Source organism: Haliotis asinina, chromosome 1 (genome assembly GCF_037392515.1).
Source record: "Haliotis asinina isolate JCU_RB_2024 chromosome 1, JCU_Hal_asi_v2, whole genome shotgun sequence".
In the NCBI taxonomy this organism is placed as follows: Eukaryota; Metazoa; Mollusca; class Gastropoda; order Lepetellida; family Haliotidae; genus Haliotis; species Haliotis asinina.
Window position 1 is genome coordinate 74,982,725 of NC_090280.1, and position 21,642 is coordinate 75,004,366.

Consider the following 21,642-nt stretch of genomic DNA (forward strand, 5'->3'; position numbering starts at 1 on the left):
AACTCACATTCCTTTACAAACAATGCGAACAAACATTGACAACTCTGCAGTTGAAAGAAAAGATTATATGATAATGGCGATATAAATCTCCTGTCTCCGTGCACTTGTGCATAAAGCTGAATTACCATGTGTACGTTAGACACGGGTCTATTGTGACAACCTCTTGACAATATCTGTAACGTGACTCCAGCTGCACACCTAACAATCACTTGCAGCGTCTGCTGCATATCACATACCTTGTAGAACCTGCGCCGGTGACGACGTGTCACATGCACATCGTCTGGTGAACGTAAGTAATGTTAATGCATATTGATTATGGTTCTAAAAAGACAGCCTAACGTGTGATGGGTTGGATGGGAACAGTATTCGGAGAGCTATTGTATTTACTTTCATTCTTTAATCATATTTTCATTACCTCTCATCAGTCTGACTGTATAAATGCATTTCTATATATTAATACACACTTGGGTATTACACAAGATTGGAATAGTTTGCCTTTGAAAATTGTTCATATGGTAAATCTGAGTGAATCTCAGCTAGGGTTTCAGACTAAGTTTGCTGTTACTTTGCATATGATTAAGCGTAATATTACATCAAGGACCAGGTGTCCATCCAAATCTTCCTACTGTGCGGAAGGTTCTTGGTGGGTTCTACCTGGCAGCGTTTCCTGGAGAAGTCCCATTCGCTATCCCGGCTGCGTGTAGAGGGGGCAAGGCTGGTGATAAGCCCTACCAGCCTGACTGTGCCAGGATCCCCCGAACCCTCTGTGCTACATTTTCATTTTAATCTGTAAAACATAACAATAGCTATTTACAGAGCGCCCATATCCACGTACGTATGCATGGGTTAGCATGATATTACTGCTGGATGGTTCCTGCTATTGTTGGTGCTGTATATATAACTGTTCATCCTACCCTCACCTTTATTTGTACAACACGTTGGTCATCAATGTCTCGGCCAGGTTTCTAGTGCGCACGGAAGAAGCACTTCTCCAGAGCGAATTGCAGTAACTTAGGCTACTGCCCCTCTATGCTCCATGAATATTTGGGTCTCTTTTGCGAGTGGTTGGGGAAAATTTGCTTTGGGATTGGTCGGGGAAATTTACTAGTAAATTAGTGGATTAATGGACTGAGAATTATTCATAGTCACAAGATAGTCACAAGACTGGGCCATTTGGCCAGCTGATACAGTTTTTATTTATCTTGATATTCTCATCAATAATCAGAATGGCATAACTGTGTGAGCTAGACAGGGAATAGTAGTAAGGCATTTGAGTAAAAATATGATTTGTCTTTTCTTCAGGCAACAATTCCACAGCCGGATTGCATACGACTCTCTATAATTTGAAAAAAAAATCATCAAAATGTTCATCCGGATGCTCTGTTCGGGAATCAGAAGACATCTACGAGTTCACAATGGATTTACAGCTGTCCCAGTGAGATACTACGAAGATCCTCATAAAGGATATCGCCCATACTGGAACAAAGGTGAAGGAAATTATGGATCAACACTCGGAAAACAAAGTGTTGTACATGTCCAAAGAGCACGAGAAAGCATTCTCAGCTTGGTCAAAACTATTCCCTTTACTGACAAGGACTCGGCCTTCAACATTGCCGAGTATGGTGCAGCTGATGGTTCCACTTCCATGGCCATTTTCGGGGAGTTGTTAATGACTCTGAAAGATCATCATGGCCCAAACACCCAATTCCAGATCATCTATGAAGATTTGGAACTGAATGATTTCAAATCCCTCTTCAAACGTATATCAGGGATCATCCCTGATCCCCCGTCCTACCTCCTAGAAATGGACAATGTCTATGTTCTAGCTTCAGGAACAAACTTCTACAAGCAGTGTGTACCAAAGATCTCCAAAGACGAGTTCGTCAATACAAATATGTCCCTTTGTTATCGCACCATGAAGGAGGTGAGAAAACCGTTCGATGACAAAACGTCACCCGTTTCCAGGTCTGGATTAACTCTCTTATCAGCTGAAGCTGCCGTGAACCCTGATGTATTTTACAACATTTGGAGGGAGAAGAAAGACAAAGCAGGAATTGACGACAGGGAAGAGTTTGCTAGGATGTACGTGTCCGCCCACAGGAACTGGAGCAACAGCACTTTCATGAATGGCCTCTCAGATTCCCGATCACAGGAGGAGAAGGAGCAAATAGTTGATGGGTTGTATGGCGACGTGAAGGAACGTTTGTCAAGGATGAACCCCAAAGTATTCAAGGACGATGGGAAGATGATATATATCGTGATCAGAAAGGAATAGTCATCCTAGGCAAAATGAAAGAAGATTCTGCTTATATATAAAGAGCATGAACCCCAAAATATTCAAGGACGATGGAAGGAGATATATATTCTGATTATTATTCTGAACAGAACGCGGCATAGGGACACGGTCATGGTTCGGTGAACATCATGCGGGTTTCCGAGTACATGGGACTCACTGAGCAGGACACTAGTAGCAATGTCTAGTATTAAACATATGTGCATCTATCCGTGGAACATTCAAGGGATTCACTCGCACCTAAATGACTATGATTTTTCATTGTTCTGTAAACAGTTTGAAGTGTTTGCTTTAATTGAGACCATGCTTCAGGATTGTGAGATAATTAGACTCTTATTTGACAATTACGTAATACTATGCTTTCCATCCCCAGCACGAAGGGTAAAACGCATCGGAATATACTTTGCGATACGGAACATCGCCATTGAGAATGCACGCGGGAGATTGCCAATCTTCTATTGTCAGGCGTCTGAATGTCAGTCTGAACGAGATATCACGGCTTGCAGGTCTTTGCAACCAAACAGGTAGAACAAATGACCGTAACCGTCCCACAGTTACCACTGTAGCCCAAGATCGGTACATCTGGGCACTACATTTGCGTGATCGTACTGCCACGAATGAGAACACAACATCCAAGCTGCCTTGACTTCTTAGGATATCCGCTCAAACTGTACGGAACAGGTTGGATGAGATTGGTTTGAGAGCCAGGAGATTCGACGTCGGGCCCGTGCTACGTTGTCACCATGGCGCTCAGTGGCTTTGTTATGTATCCCTTGGTTGTATAGACATAATCTTCTTTTAAAAGTTGAGGAGTTATTCATATTTGAAAATACAACATTATCGCAATAGATTTCTGGCTTATGCGTTTCCTTTTCGGAATAGTACATGCAATACTTAAATAGATGCATTCCCTACATACTCCTCTGTTCGCATGATTGTAGCCCATGACAGTTAGGCTGCCCGTATTTGTCTACGATATCATCAGTGATGATCCGGAGTAGGATTTGGCTTCTTTAATCAATGCTGAAGCTAAACTCAGTCATTGACTGCCAGAAGTGAGAGCTGGTCAGGTTTCAAACACGAGTCGGTGGGGGGTCCTTGCAGAGATGTAAAACAGGTAAACTGGTCTAAATCTCAGCAAGGCTTATCCCGTATGGATAACAAACATGCCGATTTGCTACAGTATTTGAAAGATGCCTTGTAGAAATATACTTACGTTAGCGAGGAAGTAAGGTTTTGCTTGGATGAACGAGTGTGTATTCCAAGTAAAACAGCTTCAGTGTGCAGGTCTGAGTCGTTCACCACAAACTCAGAGGTTTTACTTGCGACAACTGAGTCCTCCTGTTTCAGGTCTCTACTTTGTCTCAAGCGCGTCTTCCAGTAAAACTTCGTTTGTTTACTCCACTCGTTTATCGGTTTTTCGGGTGATATTTTTTTGTAGAATGGGTCTTTAAAGATAACATTGATCTTCTACAGCTACTGTACAGATGCCAGTTTGAAGGTACACACTGCTTGTAAAAGTCTGTCTCAGAACCCATTGTCCATTGTAAGTAATCTGGATAGTATATTTCTGGTACTGTGACAGTTTTTGACATGAAATAGTTACACGGGATAATAATGTGAAAATCTAGTCAGTATTTATCGTCTCTTGCAGGGATGCATCCAGTTTTTCACATTACTGGGTCAGCTGGCCCGATGATTAGAGAAAGTGGGCCAACACCTATGGGAACAAGGGACAATCTGTTTTATAATTTTGAATGACGTCACTATTTGACTACGATACTAAAAGTCAGTCACGTGATCATACTCACTCACGAATTCTAATAGTGCATTTGCATCGTTTGACCATATACACCATGGAATCTTAATGATTGGTATCTGTATTGTATTTGTTCAAGTCTTTGTTGGATTGTTCGTTGTTTAACGCCACCTTCAGCAATATCCCATTATGTGATGTTCAAGTAACATCACACTACATGAATGACGTGGTCATTAGTAAAGTATTGTTCATATTGTTTATTATATCTAGCAAGATTATTTCGTTAATGCTGGTCATTTCAATTTGTGGCCAATATGATCCCTGTCCGTAGAATGCATACCGGACACTTTCTGTGACACGTAACCTGAGTTTGTCAATGGCCTGTTCATTTTCTCCTTTTCATCTCCCTTGAAGTGAACGAATGTAAATATCCACGCTTCGCCAAAACATCATAGATTTTGCAATGTATGCAGACATTCAGAAACTGGTGAAAGGATATATATTTCTAAACTTGACACACATAATAGACCAATAATAATTATGGTTATTATAAAGCGTCCGTTTCCAAGCACTTGTGTATGCCCCAAAGACGCTAATGCTTACGGTAAACGATGCCGTCGGTGAGGCGCTGGGAGGTTAACAGTTATAGGATTTTCCCCACCGGGTATCAGTTCACTGCATAGTGGGACAGAGGCAAATCATGAACATGCTTACTTCCCTGGGTGAGACCCCATGTGTCACAATTCTTCATTGTGAGGCAGGAGTGAAGTCATAGAGATTTCAGGAATCACTTCTGAGGAATCTGAAGAGTCAATAATCAAACACGGCCAAAGACTCTCCGAGACGAATGCAGCTTAAGGTCAACTGATTTGTGACCTGGGCTGTATGCACAGCAAAACACGCCACAACTAAAAGCGGTTTGAGAAATTTAATGACCGACAGTGCGTTCGAAACGGGCACCACGGGCATATATCGTCTAGTGAATGTAACTTCATGTAGGTACACCTTTATGTATATTACTGAATTTAATGTACTTCTCACCAGGAAACTGTCATTAGAAACCTTGCCTGCTACATCTTCCATGCCTCAAATCTTCGCCTCAAAACTCTTGTAGAGTAAAGGTATATATCACTGTCTTTCCCAAAACTTAGACATCCATTTATTAGACGGCCATAAATTACATTCTAAGGACGCAGATTACTTAAGCAACACCCTTTGCTGAAATGGAACAATCCTAATTGGTGTTTCGCGCCGAGAAGACCGAGTTTGTATTGATAGAACAAAACAGGTATACCCACCCGAAAACGCCTCTAGAAGACAGGGTTTGTAAATTTTGTTGCAGCAAATCAGTTGAAGACGAAGTAACCTTCTCACCAGGTGTTACTTTTATTCAGATATCAGATACAATTAATGGCAGGATATGTCCTCTTATGCTCAGTCTATATTTGTGTTACATATGAAAGATTTGTGACGCCCTTTGCCGCGAAAATAACAAATGTCCATAATAAGTTTTAGTTCCGGACAATAATTATCAGTGTACATTTTAATATCTTAATGTTTTAGTCTGATATTTGTGGATTTGAAGTAGTTATCGTATCTCAAGGGCCGTAGGGTCTACACTATTTATTGGGAATTTTATGCGATTTTAGCATGTCAGTTGTATGCCACGGGGTACGTTCATAAACTATTTGTCTTTTTGTTGATGAGTAAATGATGTGAACTCTACATTAAGTTTAAAGATGCATGATATGTTTTCATTTAAAAATTTCTGTATTTCATGTTCCAGGAATGATGCTGTCTTCCACTGTTTAAAGCCTATTAGTACCAGACAACCGAGTATTTTACTGTGTGAATTTAACTATGTTTCATATTGGCTTTTACAATTTAAAAAACTTAATAATATGCATTATTCCCATCCCTGTCATTATAATACAGTTATAACTTCTTAGTGGATTCACGAATCATCAATACTCAACTACATACCCTTATAACCCGTGAAGATCTGGCATAGAACAGGTCCTCAGCAACCTATGCTTCTACAAAAGGCGACTATGGTCATGGTGATCTGGTTGACACGTGTCATCGATTCCCAATTGCAATTGTAATAATTACATGTTATGTCCTTGATAAACGCTTATTTCAAGATATAACTATTATTTTTAGGCAAATGTTGTGGAAATGCAGTGTTTGATATGCATGACATCATCAACATAGTATCGTATTCATTATTTACTGTTTGTTTATCTTATCTTATATATCTCAGTTGAACTTGTCATAAATATGTTGAAGGAACAAAAGGTCTTGTCCCATTGATTCTGTGCTGCTCCACTGTAAGAAATGGGTCTCAGCTTGATGATTAGTTGTGCATGGAACAGGAAATGTTGTTGTGTTGATTTCTGTAAGATATGGCTGTCTAACCTTGGGTCTCCTGCATATCACCCATACCTTGTTGTAAATGTACGAGTACCTTGTACTGTTATGTATCCAGCAAAAAAATGAGCGGGGACACCCAAAATGGGGTTCACACATTGTGTCCATGTGGGGAATCGAACCCGGGTCGTCGTCGTAACAAGCGGATACTTTAACCACTAGGCTACCCCATATTTATACTAGACATTTGCAGCTTCTGTGGTACGTATTGTTATGTGTACTAAATGATTACCACATGGTAAAACCCTGGCAGTGACACTAGACTCCAAATACATTAAAGTATATCAACATTTGCTCGATTACAGTGAAGATTTCTATAATATTGGTTAGGTTTGGATGCCACCACTGATGGTCATAGTGGTGCCATATCTCCTCCTGTCAATCACGTAGGAATTGAGCATCACTGATCCCAGACATGTCTCCTAATTCGATATTATTCATAACAGATAACAGAGTGTGTGAGTGAGTTTAGTTTACACTACACTCGGCAATATTCCAGCTATTTAGTGGCGGACCAGACAATCAAATGATCAACAGCATGAAAATAGACCTACGCAACTGAACCGAGTCAACGAAGTCCGCGAGCCTGACCACCCGATCCTGCTAGTCACCTCTAAATCCATAGAGCTGACGTTTGGTTCAGCATTTATGTTTTAGACCGTTTAAATACGTATTCGTTCTTTCTAGGTTAATATGTCATAGCACAGCCAGGGGCCTTGATCGTCCCACTTATTCAGACCGATTTGGGCTGAGTACAGTAAACAGTTTGTGTGCACAGTAAACAGACCCGTAGGAACGTTAGGGTTTGTGAGGATGGTTGGGGTGGGTAGGGTTCGGGGTTGGGGGTCGCGCCGCCCAACAGTTCTGTCATAAGACGGCCATTTGTAAACGACGTTTCACACAAATACTTTGAATCTTGACGAGTGACGGAACAGACAATCTTGAGGCACGATATGGACGTTATTAGAACTAAACCCGATCCGTCAATTTTGTCTTTCACCTGGTGCGTTCACCGTGTACGTGTAAGCAAGGCCAGTTTTGTATTTGTTTTGGGAGGTTGTTATTGTCCAAGGTCAGCAGAAAGCATGGCGTCGAGCTCTGATTACCTAAAAACGATCCAATTTATCGAACTGCTGATGAGGTTGTATAAACGACAATTTATAACGATAATGGTATCACAATTCATGGCAACAACATGCTGTTCCAGACTATACAACGCCCGTGTATTGAGTCCCCCGTCAACTTTGCCTCCTGGATGGCCTACGGATTCCCTTTGTCTGCTGTCTTCCTCATTGTCTGCTGGTGCTGGCTCAACATTTTGTACCTCAGATGCAAGTAAGAATATTTGGCCATTATCGTTTGTTTACGAAGCACTATGCAATCTTCTATCTACATGACGACCGTCTGGAAATAATCGAGACTGGGTAACACATGTCAGTGATTGACATCATGAGCATTGTTCTTGGGGTAGGCTTACATGCATCAAGAGAGGCTGAAAACACATTAGTCGCCCCTAACGACACCATGTGGTGCTGAAGACCAATTCTGGACCAGGCCCAACGTTGCATTTACTGTTGGAATATTTTTGAGTGCAACGTTAAACACCAAATCAACTATCCGACCTCTTTTATTATGATGCGACACATCACCACTCTCCCAGCACTAAATGTATCTTAAACACTACTATACATTATAGCATTTACTTTATTTTTCACCATGTTTGGGTCAGTAAATGGATACGATATATACGGAACGTGACAGTTAAAAATAGAAACATTGTTTAGCTAATAGTCTTTCATGCCATCGAAGAGGTGTCCTAGTTTGGCACAAAGTAAGACAGCTTTCGTCACTTGGAAATGCCGCGCACTTATCTCAGAATGGAATAATGACCACCTGTTTAATTTTATATTGCAGGGGTCTTCTCCGCTTGTTTGAGCGATGACCCTTTAAGAGAGATCCAGGCCCAGAATGTGAGAAATGTCATCGTGACAGAGTACAAGGAACTTGGCCCCACCACGTGAGCTTTCCTCTTTCTTACTCTCGGGTTCTGTTTCTTCCTGGAGGAAGTGTACAGCCATAGCAATTGTTCCAACACAACGTATTCGCAACCTATTGTAATGAGACTTTACTCACAGGATTATATGTGTTTTGTGTTATGTGTTACACAATCAATTTATAGTGGGTTTGAGAAAAAGATAATTAAATGAAACGTATGGGTCTGGTGCAGATGTTTGCCTACAACTGAAGTCATAAAGTCGTCAACTTGTCCAGAACGTGCTATCAGCAAGCTTACCTTGCCTTGAGCTCAAGGCCGTTCAATGAAAAGGATTCTGCTTTCTGATGTTTCTTGTACATAGCGGGTATTTCAGAAGATTTCCCACTGGTAAAATATTTCAACATGCTGCATATTTTCCTGCAAATGTATACTGCATTGTAATGTGCTTTGTCGTCAGGTACGCCCAGGCCAATGTCATGGCCTTATTTGGTCTACTGGTTATTTTCTGGGTCGAGAGATCTCGGAGGAGTTGGTGGCTGAGGAGATCTTTTTGACCATGAGTAAGTTTTCAAATTGTAACGTAACGGTCTGTTTCATTTCTATTTCTTTTGAAAACACCACAAGAAGCATCTCAGCTATAACCACAAACCTGTAGAAACTGAACTCTATGTGACATTTTCAACAGCTCAAATTGACCCGCATTCTCTCGATATTATATACCGAATCTGAATAAAACCCCAAACATGAACTTGTAAGAGACATTTTCTTTGCAGCTTGGTAAAAGATTCGACCCCTGCAGTTTTCTTAGCAGTGCTGCTGTTTGATTTTTCCTTCCAAACTACCACGTGTCTGTTGTCTTCGGAAAAACTGTAAGTTTGGTTATGAAACACTGGACCTTGTCTGTCACACTTTGTATCTCTGTAAAACAAGCTTTGTGTGTTCGAAATTATAAATGATAGGCACTTACGGACACCTACTTTAGGTAGATGTTGGCTATAACTTTCAAAACCTTCTTAGAGTCGAACAGTTTTTGGAGATGGAATGGGATTTTATCCGTAGAAAATACAGAAAACGCTCAAAGTGCTTACGTACTTGTAATTTAAGAAGGGGTGCACCATGAAATAAATAACAGTTTTGCAAGGAGTTTGTCTAAAAAATTTAATTGTTTAGGTTTAATTTTACAAAACATTTGGTTTTGCAACTTTAGCAGAAAATGTCTGTAGACTCTGTACTAAACGCCAGCCCTTGAACTCCTTCAACTGTACTTTTTCTACAGTGTATGGAATGACTGAAGAAGAGAAGGCGGAAGCTGAGGCTCCAATCACACCGTTACTGACGTGGAAGGTCCTCCACGAGAAGATGCCATGGGCACTCTTCCTCCTGCTAGGAGGCGGATATGCTCTTGCTAAGGGCTGTGAGGTAGGATCTTTATTGTCAAAGATGCATGTTTGTTTGCTTGGACACACATAATGCTTGGTAAGGGCTGCGGGGTAGGATCTTTATTGTCAAAGAAGCATATCAGTTTGCTTGGACACACATAATGCTTGGTAAGGGCTGTGGGGTAGGATCTTTATTGTCAAAAATGCATGTTAGTTTGCTTGGACACATATAACGTTCTCTCTAAGGGCTCCGAGGTAGGATCTTTATTGTCAAAGATGCATGTTTGTTTGCTTGGACACATATAATGCTCTTGCTGAGGGCTGTAGGGTTGGATCGTTATTGTCAATGATGCATGTTTGTTTGCTTGGACACATATCATGATGCTCTTGCTAATGGATGTTGGGTAGGATCTTTATTGTCCAAGATGCATGTTGCTTGGACAGATATAATGCTCTTGCAAAGCCTGGATGTAATAAAAGCGTTGCTCGTTACGGTGAAGGCGGGTTCGATTCCTCACATGGGTACAAAGTGTGTGTCATTTCTGGTGTAATTTGCTGGGAGCTTTTGTTTGTTTGTTTGTTGTTTTTTAACGTAAATCATAACAGAAAAGTAACTAGTTCTACTTTGTGTTTATTTGAATCCGTGGCTGCTGCTTCTGATTATCTGTTACATGTGTGCTGCAGCAACAGAGGTCACCAGCAACACAGCAACACCCGTCATGCCGATCCTGTGTTTTCGTCAGTGGCGTAGTGTGTACATAAATGACGGGATAGCCTATAATTGGTTCATCAGGAATTAAGAAAGTTGACTACAACATGTGTCCATGTAATCATTATACAAATGGGACCGTACAAATTCAATAAAATGACTTAAAACAATTTAATTCACTGATTCACGATTTTCTTAACACGAAATCAAAGAACTTTACGAAGTTGAAACCTTTCCCTTCAATTTTTCTTTTCCTTGGTTTGACAGAAAGAAACAACGGGCGACTCGCCAAACTGTTACTGACTTTGCAATGTATGGAGATATTCATTTCGTTAAACTGGACACACATAATAGAATGCAATACAATTCAATTTAATAAATTCAAAATGGTATAATAAGTTACTATGTCTCATCGAGTTTGATATGAATATTTATCATATGTCCGAGTTAAATATCGAACGAGAACGTAGTTCGATTTTGATATCTAACTTGGGTGAGTGATAAATCTGAATATCTGAATATCACAACGAACTGACGAAACTGAGAATTTCGACGGACATGACAGCGCACGTGGAAACATTGCCGTCTACATCAAGTTCACCCGGGCGTGACAGAACCTCATGGGTGAGTATGGAAGGATAGTTTCCGACATAAACACAAAGTACTAAGCAGAATATAGCATAAATGGAACATTTAAAACCACCATCAAAACTGTAAACAAAGGATGGGCTTATATTTGAAGCTAGGCATGCCAAAGGCAAATGAAGAGGAAACATCTAAGGCGTTCTTGTATATTATAGGACAGGACGGTAGAGACATTCATAAAACTTTGCATTTGAACAGTCGGAAGTCAACAAGACAGATGCTTCAGAAACCACGTTTCGTGAATATTGTACTCCAAAGCAAAACGTGACCACTGAAAGACATAAGTTCCATACAAGATCTCAAAGAGAGGAAGATATAATTGAAGATATGAATATGCTACTGAAAATTGCTAAAGATTGCAAGTTTGGAACACTTCAGTATGAGCTAATCAGAGATAGGATAGTCTGTGGTACACATTGAGAGCGTGTGAAGGAAAGGTTGTTACGGGAGTTGAAAATCTTTCTCTAGAACTATTTGTTAGGCAGATAAGGACAGTTTGAACATGAAAACAGCGTCTTGTTTCTTAAGAATACATATTCAAAGAATAATGGAGCAAGATCAAAGACTTATGGATACAAGTCACTTTCAGAAATCAGGAAAACGGAAAGTGACATTCAAACGTAGAAATTGTGAAAATATTCATGGAAAAAGTGAATGAATCGCTTATGGGAAAACAATGTGCTCAGTGCAAAATACTCAACTACTTTCAACAATGTTGTAGACGTAGACTGTTTCACGAGCTGAAAGAGACGGAAGGACAATTACCACAATCAACAGGAAGCGTTCTTGGCTCGGTAGAGACTGAAACTAATGAAAATGTTATGTTTATATCAACCGTAATTGAAACAGAGGTGGATAAAATGATATTTCCATAAATGGGTCACTTGAAGGTATGATGTTGAAGTTTAAAGTGGATACAGGCTCGCAAGCCAACATCATTCCAGTAAAATGATTCAGGCAAGACTACCAACAAAGTCCCATTCGAAAATCATCAGTTAAAGTAAAACGTTGCAGTGATGATATCATACCACAAGTGCAAGCTGTTAAGAGGATACAATGAATTAGAACTTCACGTTGTGGACGCTGAACAAATTCCTTTATTGAGCTGCAATATGGATGGAAGTCAACGCAACGGTCATGATATCCGTTTCTAAGTGTCTTGGTGGACTGTGGGATCAGGCCACAAAGAAAGATATTTGGGACGGTAGCATCAAGGCAGGACAGTTAGAAGATGGGGGAAGAGATGGTGAAAAAGTTTATTCTGGGTGATTTTCTGCATACGTGCTTTCTCAGTATCGCCAACTCGCGTTCCTTTACAAACAATGCAAACAAGGAAGATTACTCTGCAATTGAAATAAAAAATGATATGATAATGGCTATGTAAATCTCCTGTCTCCGTGCACTTGTACATAAGCTGAATTACCATGTGGACCGTGTGGACACGGGCCTATTGTTAACCTCTTGACAATGTGTGTGACGTGCCTGCAACTGCACAGTTATAAATTATTTAGAGCGTTTGTTGCATATCACATACCCCGTAGGACTTGCGCTTGCCATGACGTGTCACATGCATGGAAATATTGGCTGGTGAATATAAGTAATGTTAATGCATATTGATTATGTTTCTAAAAGGACAGCCTAACGGGTGATGGGTTGGATGGGAACAGTATTCGGAGAGCTATATTTCTGTTGTATTACTATTTTTTGTCACATTTTCATTACCTTTCATCAGTCTGACTCTATAAATGCATTTCTATATATTAATGGACACTTGGGTATTCTAAACACATGATGGTAATCCTGTGCCTTTGAAAATTGTTCACATGGTCAATCTGAGTGTATTTCAGCTGGGGTTTCAGACTATATTTGCTATTACTTTGCATTTGTCAAGCATAATATTATGTCAAGGTGTGCATGTGTTTGCACTGTATAACACGGTTAAAATATGCAAACTGGTGACAGGGTTGTCCCCGGAAATATTGTGCACAAAAAGTGTTTCTGTGCTATTGGATTACGATGATAATAATTAGCTTGCTCCCGAAGTACACTGTCGTCAGACACCCCATTGTTCTCGGTGCACTTGGTTTGGTACCTCCTGATATCTTAGCGCAGATCAGGTAAGGTCTCGGGTTTCCACTGGATGCACAGTCATTCTGACACTCAGGCTAATGCAGAAGGCCGCAGGGTTGGGAAATCTTCATACTCTCCGGAAAGTTCTTGGTTAGTTCAACTAGGCAGCGTTTCCGCTGTCAGCGTTTTCGCTATCTCGGCTGCGTGTAGAGGGGGCAAGGCTGGTGATGAGCCTTACCAGCCTGACTGTGCCAGGATCTCCCGAACCCTCTCTGCTACATTTTCAATTTATTCTATAAAACATAATCATAGCTATTGACAGAGCGCCCATATCCACGCACTTGTGCATGGGTTAGCATAATATCACTGCTAGATGGTTGACAGTCATATGACTCACCAAGTACCCATTTTCTGCTGGGTGAACGGCGGCAATTCCTGAGCATTATTGATAATACTGATAATACAGTTACTGCTATTGTTGGTGCTGTTTATATAATTGTTCATCCTACATTCACCTTTATTTCTACAACACTTTTGTCATCAATGTCTTGGCCAGGTTTCTGGTGCGCACAGAGGAAACACCTCTTCACAGCGAATTGCAGTAACTTAGACTACTGCCCCTCTATGCTCCAGGAACATTTGGGTCTCTTTTGCGAGTGGTCGGGGAAAGACTACTTTGGAAATGGCCGGGGGAGAGGTTCTGGTAAATTAATGGATTAATGGACTGAGAATTATTCATAGTGACAAGATAGTCACAAGACTGGGCCAACTGACCAGCTGATTTAGTTTTTATTAATCTTGATTTTCTCATTAATAATAGGAATGCCATAACTGTGTGTATAGGAGCTAGACAGGGAATAGTAGTAAGACATGGAAGTAAAAATATGATTTGTCTTTTCTTCAGGCAACAATTCTACAGCCGGGTTGCATGCAACTCTCTATAATTTGAAAACAAAATCTACATCAAAATCATCAAAATGTTCATCTGGATGCTCAATTCAGGAATCAGAAGACTTCGACGAGATCACAATGGATTTACAGCTTTCCCAGTGAGATACTACGAAGATCCTCATAAAGGATATCGCCCATACTGGAACACAGGTGAAGGAAATTATGGATCAACACTCGGAAAACAAAATGTTGTATATGTCGAAAGAGCGCGAGAAAGCATTCTCAGCTTGGTCAAAACTATTCCCTTTACTGACAAGGACTCGGCCTTCAACATTGCCGAGTATGGTACAGCTGATGGTTCCACTTCCATGGCCATTTTCGGGGAGCTGAAAGAGGGACTCTGAAAGATCATCATGGCCCAAACACCCAATTCCAGGTCATCTATGAAGATTTGGAACTGAATGATTTCAATTCCCTCTTCAAACGTATGTCAGGGATCATCCCTGATCCCCCGTCCTACCTCCTAGAAATGGACAATGTCTATGTTCTAGCTTCAGGAACAAACTTCTACAAGCAGTGTGTACCTTCAAACGCAATCCATTTCATGATGTCGGTGATGTCTGTCCATTGGCTGTCAAGGACTCCAACCACCTTCAAAGACTCAATTTACAAAGATGTCAAGAGTAGTGCTGAGGAGACGGCTGCACTACACAAGCAAGCTGAGTTGGACTGGGAAACCTTTTTACTAAGGAGAAGTAGAGACGGGGAGGCTTACTTGTCGTAGGTCTCCTTGCTGAGTTAGAGGACAGAGACACTGGACAAAATAGATACACTCAGTCTTCCTTTGTAGGAGTACTGAATGAAGTATGGAAGGAATACAGTGAATCTGGGAAAATCTCCAAAGACGAGTTCGTCAATACAAATATATCCGTTTGTTATCGCACCATGAAGGAGGTGAGAAAACCGTTCGATGACAAAACGTCACCCGTTTCCAGGTCTGGATTAACTCTCTTATCAGCTGAAGCTGCTGTGAACCCTGATTTATTTTACAACATTTGGAGGGAGAAGAAAGACAAAGCAGGAATTGACGACAGGGAAGAGTTTGCTAGGATGTACGTGTCCGCCCACAGGAACTGGAGCAATAGCACTTTCATGAATGGCCTCTCAGATTCCGGATCACTGGAGGAGAAGGAGCAAATAGTTGATGGGTTGTATGGCGACGTGAAGGGACGTTTGTCAAGGATGAACCCCAAAATATTGAAGGACGATGGGAAAAAGATATATGTCGTGATCAGAAAGAAATAGTCATCCCAGGCGAGATGAAAGAAGATATGGGTTATATATGAAAGGTCATTAACCCCAAAATATTCAAGGACGATGGAATGAAGATACATATTGTAATCGGCAAGGAATAGTCATCCTAGGAGAAATGAAAGAAGATATGACACATAAAATGTGTGTGTGTATGTGTGTTTTAAGGTTGGATGGTTTTAAGGTTGGATGGGTTTAACAATTGGAGTTGGTTTGGTTTTTCATAGAAACGAGATGACACTGATTTCTTGACCCCCTCTTATGTCACAAAGCTTGTTTCTTATGCTGTATCTTACTTGTCGTATGATAAGCTTGTTATAGTCAACCGTGTGTATGTGTCAGACGGTGAGTGTCTAAAGCAAGTTTGAACACGTCTTGTGGGTGTCAATGACAGTGGTGGCTGTTCCCGCAAGATCCAACAAAGGAGCAGAGCAAGAGGAATCGGCATAGGGACACGGTCATGGTTCGGTGAATATCATTTGGGTTAAAGATGATTTCATTCTGGAGGAATTTTTCATAAATGACCTAGTAGAATGCAAACTAGTGGTATAAGGTGTATATTTGTACATTTGGAACTGGACATTTCACTTCTGCTCTTTGGTAGATGATTCTAAAACTTGTGAAACTCTGTCGCTAACTGCAATGAAAGCGAGCTTTCCCGTCATACCGATTGTTGATTAACTATGACGCACCTCATTAAATGGCTATGAATATATTTGACATGAAAATAGCATCTATTTTTCTTCATGGCGCTGAAATTTGCGGATATACACTCTTCAAAAGAAGAAAAGCAAAATCCAAATATCAATGAACACTCTGTGTCATTCACGGACCTGTAGATCAACGGAAAACAACGATACATGAATGAAATTTTGTGGAACAATGCATTGCTGTGTTGTTCATATTTCATGAAAATATCACTCATCACAGTAATTACTGCTGTCGGTCAACAAGGTGAAGGATGTACGGAGGGAGAATCTGTCGATGTATCAACTGGCCGTCAGATTGCCTTGGAATCAGATTGCTTCTTGGTAAAGCACAAGTTCCGATTTTGCCTTGGAAAAGCACAAGTTCCGAACTGCGGATGTTTAAGATCTCACCCTACACCATAACACTCTGTTCACCGAATCTGTCCATCTGTCTGGTACATTTAGGAGAAAAACGTTCATGACATCGTCTGTAAACACGGGATTCATCGCTAAACCATATGCGCCTCCAGTCAGCCAGGTTCCAGGGCAGCACCGTGTTACACCATCTCACTCGTCGACGTCGATGTAGTCGTGTCAAGGAGGGGGAAACTTTTGGAAGTTTGGCATGTAGTCCTACTTCTCGGAGACGGTTCCTGATTGTCTGATCGGACACTTTTCGGTCTAAACTGTTCTTGTGCTGTGTCCGGGGCGGTACGATGGCGGTTACATAGGTGGGTTACCCGGATGTACCGATCTTGGGCAAGTGTGGTGATTCTAGGTCTTCCTGATCTTGGACGGTCATTTGTCGAGTTTCTTTGACGAAATCGATTCCACAATCAAGTTATTGTGCTGGTATGATCTTTGCCACCTCAGTCTTTGATTCGCCAGCTTGCAATCGTCCAATCGCCTGATTTTGATCGGCAGCGAGTTTGATTGAGCTTAAACAAAACTTCACACGAGTCACAGGCAGGGTTTAGAATGACTATTCAACAACTGATAATATTTTCATTCTACAGTCGCTTGTCCAAAATTACCTGTGGAAACCTGGTCATAGTTTTTATGCCTCATTCATTGATTTCCGCAAGGCCTTTGATTGTGGTCCCGTTTTCGTGTACAATACTTGCAAAGATCGTGGATGAAATTGTGACATTCATTTAGGACTTTTCTAGCACGTGAGAAACAAGCATTGTGCCTGATATTCGTGATGCATGACATCCACATCATGACAATCCTGATTGATAAAACGGTTCAAAATCATTTTTGGTTGCGTTTGGTCAAGCATGATCTTCCAGAAACAATGTGCAACCCTAAGAAAATGTTTGAGTTTCCATATTTGTGCAAAATTGTATCATTTTTTAATTTCATTTAGCGCTTCTGTTTTTATGAAGAGTGTACATTTAGAGCAGATTTTGAAAAGCGCCAGAGCTTGTTTCTCAAGAAGTATTTAGGCTTAGGACAATTTGTGTCTACAAAGACTGTGTTAGGGAGTTGGACAGATATCAAATGTTTACTTACAAAGAGGTCGCCGTGTACTGGCCATGCGTATTCGTTGAATAGATTGCGAATTCACTCAACAGGCAAATTAAGAGCTGAATATACTCCTTGCCAGGGAGTAAACATGTCTTTACACCGTCACTACAAATGCATAAATCATGATTTGAAATAATCTACTCCAGTAATTTCGCTGTTTGAATTAGTGAAACCTCAGAGTGTCTGGTCGTCATTTAAATCGCCCATAATGAAACAGAGTTTATGTAGTTAATCACAAAGAGTTAGTTAGACAGTCGATGAAGGTGGAATGTACAAAGAACATAAAGTAAAAGCTTTAACTAAATCTGACATTGTCAGTAAGCTGGCTGAAATTCTCGCCATACATTCTTCTTCGTCAAATTAAGTTCCAGAATTTCAAAAATATCAGAAACAGCAGGTGAAGAAAGGAATGAAGTTTAACCCAGACTATGGCAAAGATTATAATGAATTATTTTCATAGCATGAGCTCCACACTGTCCTTGACCAAGGTCATGATACAACAACAGGAGCTGATAAATATTCACTATCAGCACTTGAACTAACTAAAATTTATTTACACTCCGGCATTAGAATTTACATCAGAAGCATTTACCTGATTCATTTTTGGAAACACTTCTAAATATATATGATACAATATCAATATAACTGACACCTTCGTGGCGCAATGCTACTTTTGTACCTCTTCTAAAGCCTGGAATCTAATTACAGACCAATCTCTTTAACAAGTTGTGCCTGTACAACCATTGACACGAACGGTAAATATTAGATTAGCATGGTATCTTTAAACAAATAGTCTTATAACAAATATTCAATGTGGTTTAAGGAAAAGTCGTAGTACCACTTATCATTTGGTACGTTTTGCATCCTTTGTTGTTAATGTTATAGGAAATAAACTACATGCAGTATCGATATTCTTTGATCGCGAGAGGGCAATACGGTACCACCTGGAAGCATGCCATTTTAAAGAATTTACATCATTTGGGTTTGAGGGATCGTTTACCTCCTTTTATATTACAGTTTTTTAACAGACAGGCGATTTAAAGTCCGTAAGGATTCATCTCTGTCTGAGCTTTGTGTCCCACAAGGTTATATTTTTTCTGCCACACTGTATCAAGGTCAACAGCTTATACAAGGTTTTAAATCATGCGTTTATTTGATAACTTTTTGTGTATGGTATTAATATTTCTTGTTGCGGTAAATATATACATGCAAATGAGCAGCAGTTTCATGTGTGTTTAAATAAAAACAAACAAATAAATTTTCTAAATCCAAAACTAATTAAATACATTTTTGTAGAAAATATAAACTGCACATAGTTGGCACGCCAATCAAAGTTGGTATGGAGGCCAAGTTCTTAGGTTTAATTTTTGATTAGTATTTCAATGCCAAAACATTAAAGTATCCGTTAATTATCATTTAATCATTGAGTCTTAAAAGAAATAGAGTTGACTGATACATTTTTAACAATATATTTTGTGAAACGATAAATGATAGTAGAACAAATTAGCAACTGTTACGAGAGTGTGGTTTTTTTTTCTCATTTGTATAATCACTGATTAGGTTATAGTTATTATAAGTCACATTTCCAGTCATATATATTCAGTGGCAGTAGTATGTTAGCGGCAGGCCATTTGATAGCGCTTCAGCTTCCTGACCTTGGCAATCTTGTGTTTACGTCCTATTGTTCTGACTGAATACTGCTACAGCCACATTTTGTTGGAATGTTCCCGACAGTATACGTAAAGGCTGGTTGTTGTGTTCACGTATTATACTGGAGTTGTGTGTCTTTGCCTATCATCGACCGTTTGTCAACATCATCTGAATCATCTGCCCTTGAAGACTGACACTCCGTGTATGACTGCTCTGTCTAAACACGCTTCATTTAGAATTTCTGTTTTCCGTAATGCCAAGTTATTATTTGATATTTGTGACCCATTATTTGTTGCATTGTACTAGAAATCATCTGTAGCTTGCCCATTGTTTACTCAATATATATTTGAATATTTTAGACTTGTCTGTGTTATATTTTGCTGGTTCAAAGGGAATCTCTTATACCTCTTCTCACGGTCATTTATTAACTGTAACAGCCTTCAGAACTCTAAATAGTCTGGATAAAGCTTACTGTGTTTGTATTTACCTTGAAAGTCTGTATTATGAACGCTCGATGTAGCAGCGATCTAGAAACTGAGGATTGAACGTATATAGGTAATAATGGTTCAAGCCTCTATACTATCTGAAATAGGAAAAAACCTGTTTTCCATGTTTATCCCTACAATTTATGCAGTTGGTATGTAAAAGTGTGAAACTAAGCTCAGCCTAAATACAGTTCCAGTGATAAGGAGATAGGAAAAGTAATAAAAGGGCCTTACCGAGGAAAGATTAGTACAGAAATGAATAATGTAGACCTTTTCAAAGTCTAAAGCGATCAGACCATGGCTTTATGCAAATTAGTGTGCAGTGATATTGTACTATAAATGACACTTTTAAAGTTAGACTTAGCTTCATTATAAACGATAACGTTCATGGTAAAACTACTAAGGATGTTGCTAACATACAGACTCACTATAAAAAGAAACAGATAGGAGGGGTCGTCTCAAAAGCAAAACCACGACGGGTGTAGCAGACGATGATCGGGGTTGGGGTCGGACTGGTTGACAGAGGTATCAGCTAAGATATGATAATCTTTTAGGGAAATTATACAAGGGAAATACACAGTATGTCATAACAATTTACAAATAATACCCAGTCCTGTCGATCGCCGGGTGACCTTGCTATCTATAAATTTTGAGACATTTAATACGATGCTTTCCTGTGGGTATCAGGTATCATAATCTTTTACATATCTCAACATAAATGTTATGAAAGAAATACGCTTAAGATGTTTAATCAATGGATTTAGACACATTCAACACACACGAAAACACAGAAAATATCTTCGAGATGGCCCCTTGAGCCTGTAGGCGCATGCATTTCATGCCAAGGTGAGTCGACGGTTCGTCGTCAAACCTGGATGTGCGACCTAATTGCCATCTATAGTCTGATCTATTGTTTTCAACAGCTTGTATTTTTGTGTTAAAGTCTTGCTGGATTTTACGAGTAAACATACTTTTCTGGTAAACCTCTTATGCATCCCACTGAATGACAAGTTAGGCCAAAGTGAGTTATTTCGACGTATCCTGTGATAGTCTAGTTTTACGGTCCTTTGTTGACAGATATTATAAATTAATTACTTTGTTGTCATTGCTATATGGCTGTAATATTGCCGATGTATGATTTTAACTCACTCACTTGCTCAAATCAGTCAGACACAGGAAAGAGCATATCAGACTCGAACAGGTTTTTGTCTTGAACTTAAGACTTTGAACACTTCTACCTTAGCCAAAATTAATATTAGTGTGAATGAGTGGCATCGACATTTTAGAAATCTCCTCAACTCAGAAAATGATAATAATACAGATGACTTTGTTGCTTTTGGTTCTAGAAATCTTCAGGCAATGATGACATAATATCCGAGTTAATTAATTCTCAGAATTCGGCATATTATCCTAGAAATATTTAGAAATATTATTATACATGATTTTAGAAAATGGTACTTTTCCAACTTATTGGACAATCGGTATCATTGTCCCGATCCTTAAATAAGGATGGCCCGATAATCCAAATGATTACAGAAGAATTACTCTTTGGAGTATTTTAGTAGGTTTTAACAGGCAATTAATAACTTGGGTAGAGGCATTGAATGAAATAAACGGAACTCAGGCAGGATTAAGACATGAATATACGACTACTACTTTTTCATACAAAGTGTTATACAGATATACCTCAGCATCAAAGGTGGTAAACTTTTCTTTGATTTCGAAAAAGCATTTGCTTCATTTCACAGACAAACAAAACCTACGGTCTGTTTTATTACCCTAAATTGAAAACAAATGATTCATAA

At 39.8% G+C, this 21,642-nt stretch overlaps 1 protein-coding gene and 1 pseudogene across 1 annotated transcript; both read left to right on the forward strand.

Moving 5' to 3' along the window:
* The first annotated feature begins 1,363 nt into the window (after window positions 1–1,363).
* Window positions 1,364–2,275, forward strand: LOC137275153 (uncharacterized). Its single transcript, XM_067808156.1, has one exon. The coding sequence runs from the start codon at window positions 1,364–1,366 to the stop codon at window positions 2,273–2,275; it is 912 nt and encodes a 303-aa protein (XP_067664257.1).
* Window positions 2,276–14,258: 11,983 nt separating this feature from the next.
* LOC137275169 (uncharacterized) lies at window positions 14,259–15,477 on the forward strand (annotated as a pseudogene).
* The last annotated feature ends 6,165 nt before the right edge of the window (window positions 15,478–21,642 follow it).